We start from the raw sequence: 14,765 nt of genomic DNA, 5'->3' as shown, positions 1-14,765 counted from the left end.
TTACAAAATCTTTCTTATTAGACCTAGTAACCTGCAGGGAAAAAAAAAATGGCGGGCATTCCATGACTTTAATTTAGATTTCATTCATTTCGTTAAGTGTGAGGTCTGTTATATGTATTCTTTTGATTACATAAATGATTTCTGGAAGTTTAGAGCAGATGAAAGAAGGGTGTGTGCAAAGTGTGACCTGAACGAGGAATTGATGAATGCAAATATGAAATTGATGACAAAGCATTGGCAGCGAGATTTTCGTGGGGAAAATGAGTGCACGTTTGAAAGAAAAGGATGGTGACAAAAAGAGAAGCGAAAAAATGTTAAAAAATCGGTAAAAAAGAAAAAGAGCGATTTGAAAACAGTAACGGATGTTAAAAGAGATGAAAGTGAGGTGAGAGAGGGGTGGAAGGAAATGAAATTGAGAGAACGAATTAAACTAGAAATGGTGTGAGGTAGAAATCAAAAGTGAAAAAAATCGAAAGAATGGATGATAGAGAAAGTTCGACGCATGTTGCACTGAAAGTACAGAAACAAAGAAAGATGAATGAGTGTGAGAGTGAGAAGAGGGGGGTCAAGAGTAATAAAGTTAGAATGATTAAATGATGGAGAGAATGTGTTGTGAGATTCAGAAGTTGAATTAGATTGGATGAGGCAAGAAATGAAATGGATGCGGAATGAAATTAAGAAAATTCAGGTAAAAAACTATTAAAATAAATAATGACAGCATGAAAGAGTTAACGAAAATCTGAGCGAGTAGTGTTGTATGGCGACTCCATTATTAAAGGTGTGCTGGAGGATAGAAAACACAAGGTATGTTTTCCAGGCACTAAAATGAGTAGAGTGATTGAGGCATTGGATATGAGGAAGGAGAGAGCAAAAGAGTTAATAGTATTAATAGGCACGAATGATTTGAGAGAGGACAAAGAGTGTGCCATAATGGATATCAGGAGGCTGCTTAGAGCATCCTCCTGATATCCATTAAGTGTGACAGGAAGGGTAGATAGCATGCTGTCTAGGTAAGACTGTGGTGAAATGAGGCGGAGAGCAAGGATCATGAATGATATGCTGTCTGAAAGGTGTGAGGAGATGGGAGTACAGTTTGTTAATGTGTGGAATGAGTTTGAGGGACGAAATGAGCTGTATGGGAGCAATGGACTGCATTTGAGTGGTTATGGTGCGAGTCACTTGGAGAGACTGCTGCTGGAAGGCAGAGAAGTGAATAGAGAGAATGAATCAAAGTGATGTGGAAGAGCAGGAGAGTAAGACAGGAGAGATTGAACAGGTGGTTATGAATGGGGAAGTGAGTGGTATGAGTATAGAAAATGAGAGAATGGGTGTGCAAGAGGAGCTGGGAAACGGGGAAACTCAGGGTGGACAGGGGTACACAGCTTAAGAAAGGTGGATGCTCCAAGAAATAGTGAGAGCATGTGTAGACAGGAAAGGAATGGGTTGACCAGGGATCAAGAGGAAACAATTGGAATTGAAAAGGGTTTTAAAATGAAAAAGCAAAAAGGGAAATGTCCCCAGTCGAACATGGAGAGATCACATCGAGTGAGTGGTATCAGTGGAACTAGCTGTAGATCCAAAAATGAGCTGTTGTGTTTGTAAACAAATACTAGAAGTATAAGAAACAAGGCAGATGAAATGGTTGCACTAATTGCATCTGTTCGCCCAAAGATTGTCAGAATAAATGAGACATGGTTGGAAGAGGATGACATCCTGACAGGAATAGAGATGGAAGGGTATGATGTGTTTCTTGAGGACAGAAGGGATAAAAAGGGAGGGGAAGTGCTATTCATGATAGAGAAAGAGTTATGTCCATATAAAGTACAGATGCAAGAGGTGTGAGATAGAGGTGAATGGAATCAAATACTTGGTGGGATGTTGTTATAGACCAGGTAATGTGGATGGTGGTGATAATGAAATGTACAATCAAAGCAGCCAAGTAAATAAGCATACTATTAAGTGTATAATAAGTGTGATCATTATGAGTGATTTTAATTATGGTAATATAGACTGGAATGATGAGATAGCAAATGGAAGTAAAGAAAATGGGTTTATTGAGTTTTTGAGGGATAACTACCTTAGACAGTATGTAACAGATGGCACACGAGGATTTGGTCATCTCATCAGAGGATGTAATTATAAATGAGGTGTCAAATCATCCACCGATTGGTGAGAGTGACCATGAGGTGATTACCTGGGTGGTTGCCAGCAGTGCAAGGACCTCCGTGAGAAAAGGGTATATGTGGAACTACAAGGGGGATGATTATGAAGAGCTCAGGAGACAGCTTGCGGATGTAGCGTGGAATGAGGAGTTAGCTGGAAAAGAGATGAATGCAGCTTGGGGGATTTTCAAAAACTGTTTAGTAGATGCAATGTCTAAATGTATTCGAAGGGTGAGAAGGTTAAATAAAGAGATTAAGCATGCGATACAGAGAAAAAGGGCATTGTGGAGGCAGCATAGAAGAAGTGGAAATAACCAATTCCATGAGGTCTACAAAGACCAAGCAAAGAGGGTGATTTGGTTGGTGAAGGTAGCTAAAGAGAGTTATGAACAGCGGTTGGCTAATGATGCTAAAAAGAATCCTAAGGAGTTCTTTCGATATGTAGCCAGCAAAAGAAAGAATAATTATGGAAGGATGACACTGATTGGAGAAAATGGTATAAAGACAGCTGATGCAGAATGTGTGGTGGAGATACTTAATGAGCAGTTCATAAAGATCTTTCAATCTTGTGAATGTGACTTCATGGAGGCATTGAGAAGAGTTGATGATGGGGAGGAGAGACTGACTGTAGGTGAGCAAGAGGTGTAGGGGAGTTGAGCAAACTAGATGATAATAAGGCTGTGGAACTTGATAATATATCACCACGTATTCTGAAAGAATGTGCCCTGGAGTTGACACCTACCTTGACATATTTTTTTAATATGATTCTTGCACTCGGTCAAGTTCCTAAGGAGTGGAAGGAGGGCAAGATTGTGATACTTCATAAAGGAGGTGATTGAACTCAAGCATCAAACTATAGGCCTATCTGTGTGTCAGGTTTTGTGGTTAAGTTTTTGGAGAAGCTTGTGAGAACTATGATCCAGAGTTGAGATGATAACAATGGTATTGTCTTTGATGGACAGCATGGATTTGCTAAAGGGAGGTCATGTTTTAGTAATCTACTTACTTATTACAATAAAGTGACTGCTTCCTTGGACAGAGGAAAAGGATACAGAGTAATATACATGGATTTCGCAAAGACATTTGATAGAGTACCTCATGATAGGTTGACAGTCAAACTAGAGCAGATGGGGTTGGATATGAGATTGGTGCATTGGGTTGGAGACTGGCTATCTGATAGGTATCAACAAGTTGTGTATGGGGATGCAATATCCAGGAAAAGGAAAGTCACTAGTGGAGTGCCTCAGGGGTCTGTTTTAGGGCCATTACTATTTAACTTGTATATTAATGATATAAGTGAAGATTTGGATGGAGATATTCAGTTGTTTGCAGATGATGCAAAGTTGGGATGAACCATAAAGAGTAGTGAAGATGTTGTGGCCTTGCAAGAAGACTTGAATAAATTGAGTGATTGGGCAAGCAAATGGGGATGTGAGTTCAATGTTGCAAAATGTAAGGATTTAAAATTTGGAAAACAAAGGTGGGATACAGAATTTATGCTTGATGAGGATATATTGTTGGAGGGTGAGGAAATAAGATATGTAAGGGTGATAGTGGATAAGGATCTGAAATTTAGGGAGACACAGTGACAAAACTGTGAAGACAACACAAAGGCTTCTGGGAATGAAGCAGAGGACACTGACTTGTCGAAGTAGGGAGTTTTTGTTCCATTGTATAAGGATTGGATTAGACCACACATGGACTATTGTCCATATTTGGTCACCGGGTTTACAGAAGGATGAAGAGATGTTATAAAAGGTCGAAAGGAGACCGACTAAGGTAGTTTCTGATCTCTGGAATGTCGAGTATGAGGAAAGATTGAGAAGATGTAATTTGCAGAGTCTCGTGGATAGGAGGAAAAGGGGAGATATGATAGAGACCTACAAGTTGGTAAGGGGTTGTTGTAGGATCAATGCTGGAGAAGTTTTACAGAGAATAGTGGAAGATCAGGGATGAACCAGAGGTTATCCCTGGAAACAGTGTAAAGAGGGTGTGAGTAGAGGAGTGAGAGGAAGGTTTTTTTGTGCAGAGTTGTAAATGATTGGAATGCCTTGCCTGAGAATGTGGTGTCTGCAAAGAGTTTGAATGTGTTTAAAACAAGGTATGATGAGCTGTGTGTGATAAAAGGACTTTCCAGATGAGTCTTTGACTCCATGAGGTCTTGGGGTGGTAATAATAATAATAATAATATATTTAATGAGTAGATCATAAAGTTTTTTCATCCCTGTTAATGTGACATCATGAAGAGTTTGAGAGCAGCCAAAGAAATGAAACAAATACTGACTGAGCGAGTAAGCAAGAGTTATTTGTGGAATTGATTAAACTAGCTGTTAATAAAGCTGTGGGATCTGATGATATATCACCATGATATATCAGTGATATATCATCAAGTCAATACTAGTGGAATGTTTTACGGGAATCTACAATTGAATATTTGTTTAATATGAGTCCTACATTGAGTCAAATTAAAAACGAGTTGAAGAAATGCATTATTATACTGCTTCAAAAGGGAAGTGACAGAACTCAAGAAAGGAGTTTAAGTGTTGAAGAGGCTAGTGAGAAGCATAATCCACGATTGGTTTGAAATCAGTGATATTATCTTTTATAAATATCATGCCATGGAGTCAAAAGCCTCATCATGGGAGGTCCTTCCTAAAAACATAAAGTCTGTCAAGACTCATCGATAGGAGATCCCCCCCCCCTAAAGAAACACAAAGTCTATCATACCACTCCTTAAACTCATTGACCATTCTCGCTCTCACTACTCCATCAGGCAATGTATTCTACAGTTCAACCATTCTCCAATGCAAAGAAACCACTCCTCACCCTCTTGCTCACAGTTTCATTCTGTAACTTCCAGGAATGGCCTTTTGTCATCACTCCCTCCCACTGTTCAACCAAGCGAAAGAACTCCCCAGTGTCAACCCCGTAACCACCTCTCAACAATTTAAAATTGTCTCAATCATATCACCTCTATTTCTTCTATCCACGAAACTCTGCAGTCTGCATTCCCTCAGCCAATCCTCATAACCAAAAGTGTACAGTCCTGAAACTATCTTTGTCATCCGTCTTTGTATCCTTTCCACAGTTAATTTATCCCCTTCAAATCCTGGGGACCAAATCTGAGAACAATAGTCTAAGTGTGGTCTAATCAGAGACTTATACAATGGAATGATAACCCTTTTATCTCTGCAGGTCAGTGTTCTCATAATTGCAGCAATCCTCTGTGTTACCTTCACCACCTTTGCAATATATCCCCTAAATTTCAGGTTTCTATCAATCATCAACCCGAGATCTCTTGTCTCCCCTACTTCCTCCAGTATAACTCCTCCCATAGAGTATACAGCATCCCATTGATGTTTCACAAACCTCAAGACCTTACGTTTTGCTGCATTAAACTGATAACCCCCTTTATTTACCCATCTGTCTAGCTTATTCAAATCCTCTTACAGGTCTACAGCATCTGCACTATTACTAATAATTCTTCCCAGTTTCACATCATCCACAAACAACTGAATATCCCCTTGCAATCCACTGACAATGTCATTGATATAAAGTTTAAACAATATAGGTCCTAGTACTGAGTCCTGTGGAACCCCACTTGTAACCCTCTGCCTCCTTGAAACTGCTCCACCATACACAACTCTCTGATGCATATCAGACAGCCAATCCTGAATCCAGTTGACCAATCTGACATCCAGACCCATGTGCTGCAACTTAAATATCAGCTTATCATATGGCACCCTGTCAAATGCCTTCGCTAAGTCTAAGAAACTGACATCCCATTCATTTGCCCATCTATCTAGCTTATTCAAATCCTCTTGCAGGTCTACCACACCTGCACTATTACTAATAATCCTTCCCAGCTTCGCATCATCCGCAAACAACTGAATATCCCCTTGCAATCCACTGGCAATGTCATTGATATAAAGGTTAAACAATATAGGTCCTAGTACTGAGCCCTGTGGAACCCCACTTGTAACCCTCTGCCTCCTTGAAACTGCTCCACCATATACAACTCTCTGATGCATATCAGACAGCCAATCCTGAATCCAGTCGACCAATCTGACATCCAGACCCATGTACTGCAACTTAAATATCAGCTTATCATGTGGCACCCTGTCAAATGCCTTCGCTAAGTCTAAGAAAATTGCAGTATATGCCTTTCCCTCATCTAATGTTCTTGTAACTTTATTATAAAAGGCTCGCATATTGCTAAAAGAAGAGCGCCCCTTCACAAAATCCATGTTGACTCTCACAGATAACATTACCCTCATCGGCCCAATGCTGTATACTATCCCTCACTACTTTCTCCAAGATCTTAACAACTACTGATGACACACAAACTGGCCTATAATTAGACACTTCCAGTCTGTTACCACCCTTATGCAATGGCAGTATCGTACCTTCCTTCCATTCTCTGGGCAGCACCTTTCCCGCAACCAGACTTTCATTGAAAAGCCAGGTTAAAGGCACTGTCAGTTCCCTAGCACATTCTCTCAAAACTCGTGGTGAAATACCATCCAGTCCAAAAGCTTTACTGACATCCAGAGTACTCAGTATCTGAAACACACTCTCCTCCTGTACCTCAAAACCTCGAACCTGTGATATTAACATTAACATGTGTTAATATGTTAATGTTAATAGTTAATCCTCTGCATCAATCACTCTATTCCCATTTTTATCCCACAATATCATTCTTCAACAGTAATTTCTCCTCCTACTGGCCAGATAGCTAAAAAATTCCCTAGGATTTTCTTTGGATCTTAGGGCCAATCTCCTCTCATATTTCAGTTTTGCTTTTCTTACCACACTAGTCACTCTTCTGGCCTGTGTCTTATATTCTTCATGCATCTTCTCTTCACCTGTGTTCTTATATCTCTTCCATAGCCTCTTTTTCGCATGCAATTCCTGTTTAAAATTGTTTGTCATCCACTTTACTCCAAATTGTGTCCTCTTCCTCACTCATGGTATACAACTTACCATTGCTGCTAACAAATATTCTTTCACAATTTCCCATGCAATTTAATAATCCACTTACTTATTACAATAAGGTGACAGCTGACTTAGATAAAGGAAATAGATACACAGTAGCAGTAGTAGTACTACTATACTTAGATTATGCAAAGGCTTTTGATAGATTGCCATGTGATAAGTTGATAGGTATCAGTAAATTGTATGGAGGAGTAATATCCTGGAAGAGGTAAGTCACTAGTGGTGCATCTCAAGAGGTTTTATAGCCACTGCTGTATAAACTGTATATTAACAATATTCATCATCATCACGAACCATGAGCTTACTGCCTGTTGATGTCTGATGCCTGTTTGTCTATCTTCATCCACCTTTCTTTGTCCAGTGCACAGTGTCGCAGTTTTTGTACACCCATTCCTTACCAATCTTTTATATTGACTATCCATTCTCTGTATGGTCTAACTCTTCTGTTTAAACCATCCAAAATACTTAACATTATTATTATTATTATTATTAAACAAGACCTCATGGAGTCAAAGAATCATCTAGAAGGTCCTTTTATCTTACACACATCTCATCATACCGTGTCTTAAACACATTCAAACTCCTTGCAGACAACACACTCTCAGGCAAGGCATTCCAATCACTCACAACTCTGCACGAAAAAAACCTGCCTTTCACTCCCATACTCACACCCACTTTATACAGTTTCCAGGGATGACCTCTGGTTCTCCCCTGATCTCCCACTATTCTCTGTAGAACTTCTCCACCATTGATCCTATAACAACCCTTTACAAACTTGTAGGTCTCTATCATATCTCCCCTCTTCCTTCTCTCCAAATTACATCTTTTCAATCTTTCCTCGTACTCAACATTCCAGAGGTCAGAAACTAACTTAATCAGTCGCCTTTGGATCCTTTCCAACATCTCTTCATCCTTCTGAAAACCAGGTGACCAAATCGGGACACAATAGTCATGTGTGGCCTAATCAAAGCCTTATATAATGGAACAAGAATCTGCCTACTTCAACACGTCAGTGTCCTCGGCATCATTTCCAGAAGTCTTTGTGTTGTCTTCACAATTTTGCAATGTGTCCCCGAAATTTTAGATCCTTATCCACTATCACCACCCAGATCTCTTATTTCCTCTACTTCCAACAATATATTCTCACCAAGCATAAATTCTGCATCCCATCTTTGTATTCCAAATTTTAAAACCTTACATTTTCAACATTGAACTCCCATCCCCATTTGCTTACCCAATCACTCAATTTATTCAAGTCTTCTTGCAAGGCCACAACATCTTCACTACTCTTTATGGTTCATCCCGACTTTGCATCATCTGCAAACAACTGAACATCTCCATCCAAATTTTCACTTATATCATTAATATACAAGTTAAATAGTAATGGCCCTAAAACAGACCCCTGAGACACTCCACTAGTGACTTTCCTTTTCCTGGATATTGCACCCCCACACACAACTTGTTGATACCTATCAGAGAGCCAGTCTCCAATCCAATGCACTAATCTAATATCCAACCCCATCTGCTCTAGTTTGACTGTCAACTTATCATGAGGTACTCTATCAAAAGAGTACCTCTTTTGATAGAGTCTACTTACTTATTACTCTATAATAAGTAAGTAGATTACTAAAACATGACCTCCCTTTAGCAAATCCATGCTGTCCATCAAAGATTATACCATTGTTGTCTACCCAACTCTGGATACTAGTTCGCACAAGCTTCTCCAACAACTTAACCACAACACCTGACACACAGATAGGCCTATAGTTTGATCCTTGAGTTTGATCACCTCCTTTATGAAGTGGCACAATCTTGCCCTCCTTTCACTCTTTAGGAACTTGACTAAGTGCAAGACTCGTATTAAAAAAATATGTCAAGGCAGGTGTCAACTCTCTGGAACATTCCTTCAGAATACGTGGTGATATATTATCAAGTCCCACAGCCTTATTTACATCTAGTTTACTCAACACTCCAAACACCTCTTGCTCACTTACATTCGGTCTCTCCTCCCCATCATCAACTGCTCTTAATCTCTCCATGAAGTCACATTCCCAAGATTGAAAGATCATTATGAACTGCTCATTAAGTATCTCCACCACACATGCTGCAGCAGCTGTCTTTATACCATTTCCTCCAATCAATGTCATCCTTCCATAATCATTCTTTCTTTTGCTGGCTACATATCTAAAGAACTCCCTAGGATTCTTTTTGGCTTCAATAGCTAACTGCTGTTCATACCTCTCTTTAGCTACTCTCACTACCAAAGTCACCCTCCTTGCCTGGTCTTTGTAGACCTCATGAAATTGGTTACTTCCACTTCTCTTATGCTGCCTCCACAATGCCCTCTTTCTCTGTATCACATGCTTAATCTCTTTATTCATCCATCTCATACCTACCTTATTTAACCTTCTCACCCATGGTATACATTTAGACATTGTATATCTACTACATAGTTTTTGAAAATCCCCCAAGCTGCATTGATCTCTTTTCCAGCTAACTCCTCATTCCATTCTACACCTGCAAGCTGTCTCCTGAGCTCTTCATAATCCCCCCCCCCCTTGTGGTTCCACATATACCCTTTTTCACAGGGGGCCTTGCACTGCTGGCAACCACCCAGGTAATCACCTCATGGTCACTTTCACCAATTGGTGGATGATTTGACACCTCAGTTATAATTACATCCTCTGATGAGATGACCAAATCCAAGACCCTTAATCCTCGTGTGCCCTCTGTTACATACTGTCTGAGGTGGTTATCCCTCAAAAACTCAAGAAACTCATTTTCTTTACTTCCAGTTGCTATCTCTTCATTCCAGTCTATATTGCCATAATTAAAATCACCCATAATGATCACCCTTTTCTTATTTGCTTGCCTTATTTGACTATACATTTCACTATCACCACCATCCACATTACCAAGTCTATAACAACATCCCACCAAGTATTTGATTCCATTCACCTCTATCTCACACCATACTGCCTCAAAACCACTGGCCCTATTTCCCTCTAGCATCTCTACCGTGTATGGACATAACTCTTTCTCTATCATCAATTGCACTCCTCCTCCCTTTTTACCCCTTCTATCCTCACGAAACACATCATACCTTTCCATCTCTATTCCTGTCAGGATTTCGTCCTCATCTATCCATGTCTCACTTATTCCGACAATCTCTGGGTGCACAGATGCAATTAGTGCAACCATTTCATCCGCCTTGTTTCTTATACTTCTAGCATTGGTATACAAACACAACAACTCATTTCGGGATCTACAGCTAGTTCCACTGATACCATTCACTCAATGTAATCTCTCCATGCTGGACTGGGGCCATTTCCCTTTCTGCTTCTTCATTTTAGAATCCTTTGCAACTCCATCTGTTTCCTCTTGATCCCTGGTCATCCCATTACTTTCCTGCCTACACATGCTCACCTCCTCTTGGAGCATCCACCTTTCTCAAGCTGTGTATCCCTGTCCACCCTGAGCCTCCCCGTTTCCCTGCTCCTCTTGCACACCCATTCTCTTATTTTCTATACTCATACCAGTCACTTCCCCATTCATTTCCACTTCTTCAATCTCTCCTGTCTTACTCTCCTGCTCTTCCACATCACTCCTGTCTCAATCTGATTCATTCTCTCTATTCACTTCTCTACTTTCCAGCAGCAGTCTCTCCAAGCGACTCACACCATAACCACTCAAATGCAGTCCATCGCTCCCATACAGCTCACTTCGTCCCTCAAACTCATTCCACACATTAACGAACTGTACTCCCATCTCCTCACACATTTCAGCCAGAATATCATTCATAATCCTTGCTCTCCACCTCATTTCACCACAATCATACCTAGACAACACACTGATTACCCTTCCTGTCACACTATTCTCTTTTATCTTTCCAAGCAGTCTCCTGACATTCATTTTGACATGTTCTTTGTTCTTTCTCAAATCATTTGTACCAATTAATACAATTAACTCTTTTGCTCGCTCCCGCCTCATATTCAATGCCTCAATCACTCTACTCATTTTACCGCCTGGAAAACATACCTTGTGCATTTTATCCTCTAGCACACCTTTACTAATGCAGTCGCCATACAATGCCACTCGCTCATCTTTCGTTAACTCTTTCATGCCATCATGATTTATTTTAATAGTTTTGACCTGAATTCTCTTAATTTCATTCTGCCTCCATTTCATTTCTTGCTTCATCCAATCCAATTCACTTTCCGAACCTCGCGACACATTCTCTCTATCATTAAACCTTTCTAACTCTCGCCCCCCCCTCTTTTCACTTTTCCTCTCATTCATCCTTCTTTGTTTCCGTACTTTCGGTCCAACATACGTCCAACTTTCACTATCATTCTTCTCACTTTCACTCTCATTTATCTTTCTTTGTTTCCGTACTTTCGGACTAACATGCGTCCAACTTTTGCTATCATTCTTCTCACTCTTACTGTCATTCATCTTTCTTTGTTTCAGTACTTTCATTCCAACATGAGTCCAACTTTCGCCATCATTCATTCTTTCGATTTTTTTTACTTGCGATTTCTGTTTCACGCCATTTCTACTTTCATTCGTTCTCTCAATTTCGTTTCTTTCTGCCTCACTTTTGTCCCTTTTAACATCCGTTACAGTTGCCAAATCGCTCTTTTTCTTTTTTCCTGATTTTTTAACATTTTTTCGCCTGTCTTCTCACCATCCTTCTCTTTCAAACGTGCACTCGCGACACAATCAGTACTAGCACTTTCTGTCATCAATTTCATATTCGCATTCATCAGTTCCTCGTTCAGGTCACACTTCGCACACACCCTTCTTCCATCCGCACTGAACATCCACAAATCATTTATGTAATCGAAGGAATACATATAATAGACCTCACACTTAATGAAACTACTGAAATCTAAATTAAAATCATGGAATGACAATGCCGCCGCCATTTTTTTTTTTTCCTCTGCAGGTTACTAGGTCTAATAATAACGATTTCGTAATTTAGTTTAGGCAAGAAAAAACCCCCACACTAATAATATCGGTAGCGTACAATGTTTACAGCCACTCTTACTTAAACAATTACGCATATATACTTAATTATTCCTAGTAAAACTTATCTGAATCAGGAGCTCTTCAAATCGTGTCCGCAGCGCTTGGTTCACTAACGCCCTCTCCATAAATGTCTTTATCTTCTGGTCCTCACTCATTCTACAGATGTGTCCAAATAATTGCAGCTTCCTTTTTATAATCTTCTGCATTAGATTCTGTTTTGGTTGTATCTTCTGATAGAGCTCTTTATTGGTGATTTTCTGTACCCATCCTATTCTTAGAATCTTCCTGTAACAAGTTCTTTCAAATGCCAAAATTCTTTTTTTCTTGATTCCTTATTTATTACCCACATTTCAGATCCATACAGTACACCGTTGAAGATGCATGTTTCCAGTACTCTTAGTTTTTTTTGCAGACTGATCACCTTACTTTTCCAGATGTTATCCATAGCCTTCAGATTTTTTTTCCCTTTGCAATCCTGATCTTTATTTCTTTTTTTACAGTCCAAGTCATATATCAGTTTACTTCCCAAATATGTGAATTGGTCTACATTTTCTATATCAGTTCCATCCACTTGTATCTTTTGTTTCATGTTCTTCTCACCAAATACCATTGTCTTTGTTTTTTCAAAGTTTATAACAAGTCCAAATCTCTTCCCTTCCTCATTTAACAGTTTCAGTATTTTTTGTAGTTCTCTTTCGTCTTCTTCAATAATAACAATGTCATCTGCGAATCTCAGATTGTTAATTCTCATTCCGTGTACAGATATTCCTTTGGCATCTTCTTTCATTTTATCCACTGCTCTTTCTAAATGTGCGATGAAAATGCTTGGTGATATTGGGTCTCCCTGTCTAGTACCTCTGCTTGTTTTAAACCATTTCCCCAAATCATCACCTATTCTAACTGCTGCAACTGCATTCTAATAAACATATTTTAATATAGCTATAATTTAATATAGCTATAGTTGAATAAAGCTATAATTAAGAATATTAGGAAAGATTTAAATGCGAGTATTCAGTTGTTTGCAGATAATGCAAAGTTGGGAAGAACTATGAGGAGCAGACCAGATGTTGTGGCCTTACAAGAACATAAACAGACTGAGTGAATGGGCAAGGGAGTGTGGAAGCCTGTTCAGTGTTATGAAATGTAAGGTTTTAAAAATTGGAGAACAAAGATGGGATGTAGAAGTTATGCTCAGTGGAGATATATTGTTGGAGATAGAAGAAATAAGAGATCTTGGGGTGATGGTGGATAAGGATCTAAAATTCCGGGGATACATTACCAACATTGTGAGAACAACACAACAAATTCTGGCTCCAGGAGATTTTTGTTTCATTGTATAAGCCCTTGATTAGGCCACATACATATAGACTACTGTTCCCAGATTTAGTCACCTGATTTTTAAAAGGATGAAGAGATATTTGAAAGGGTCCAGAGATGATTGAGTAAGGTAGTGTGTGGTGTCTGGAATGCTGAGCATGAAGAAACATTGAGAAGATGCAATTCAGAGTCTTATGGATAGGAAGAAGAGGGGCAATATGATAGATACATACAAGTTGAAAAGGGGATGTTATCAGATGAATGTTGAATAGGTTTTTCATAAAATGATGGGAGATAGAGAATAACCAGAGGTCTTCACTGGAAGCTACATAAGGAGGGTGTGAGCAAGGGAGTAAGAAGCAAAAAAGCATGGAGTTATGAATGATTGAAATACATTGCCTGAGAGTGCAGTGTCTGCAGATAATTAGAATGTATTTAAAGCACAGTATGATGAGATGTGTGTACGACAAAGGGACCTCCCATGACAGTCTTTGGTTCCATTGGGGTCTTGAGATAATGACTTTTTTTGAAAATCTCCCTCCCTTGAAGACAATAATGCAGCAAAAATGCAGTTATTACCATTGATTCAGATGAAAATCTAAAAGCAGTTTACAACATGGATTTAAAATCTTCAACCTTCTTCCAGTAAGCAGGAACACATGTCTATAACAATATTATCAGAACTGTTAAAAATAAAAAATAAAATAATAATATAAAAAAGAGCAAAGGAATCAATCTTTGGAATAGAGCATAGTCTTATAAGTAAAAATCAATTTTTAATTTTTAAAAAATATGGTTATACAATGATACGATCTAGGAATAATATCTGTTTATCACCTAATACAAAGTTGGAAGAGTATGTGTTGAGCATCATTGAGTAGGTTTGCTTATGCCATTTCATTTAAACATACAGTAAGAAATTAATATTATTTGTAATTTACATACCTTGCCCTCAGTTAGTGCAAATGCTATTACCTTCACCATATCAAGAAGACAGTGCTCAGAAACAGTTCCATAATCTTTCCTATTGGTATGAAAATGAAGATTTAAAATACACATTTCTACCGAATAAAATTAATAATGCACAGTTTTTTTTTTGTTGTTGTTGTTTAATTTGTTCTGCAAAGATAAATTTATGAGTGAATTTGTAGTACTACTCAGAGTAAGAAATAAAATTTAAAACAATAAACAGGAAAATAAGGAAAGAGAGGACATCAAATAATGACAAATGATTTAGTTGAGGGGCGGAAAATGTTGATA

General features: G+C 38.9%; 1 protein-coding gene across 3 annotated transcripts in view; it reads right to left on the bottom strand.

Moving 5' to 3' along the window:
- LOC150106221 (protein tyrosine phosphatase domain-containing protein 1-like) overlaps window positions 1-14,765 on the bottom strand; it is a 719,641-nt gene that overhangs the window by 353,979 nt on the left and 350,897 nt on the right. For all 3 annotated transcript variants that reach the window (XM_090392247.1, XM_090392246.1, XM_090392248.1), the window contains exon 7: window positions 14,451-14,529. In XM_090392247.1, coding sequence (XP_090248373.1) covers window positions 14,451-14,529 — 79 coding nt within the window. The remainder of the gene's footprint in view (window positions 1-14,450; window positions 14,530-14,765) is intronic.

This window comes from Typopeltis vanoorti, chromosome 5 (assembly GCF_054136105.1).
Source record: "Typopeltis vanoorti isolate ZY-2024b chromosome 5, IOZ_Tvanoo_1.0, whole genome shotgun sequence".
NCBI lineage: Eukaryota > Metazoa > Arthropoda > Arachnida > Uropygi > Thelyphonidae > Typopeltis > Typopeltis vanoorti.
Note: the sequence above shows the minus strand (reverse complement) of the source record. Positions and strands in the feature narration are given on the sequence as shown.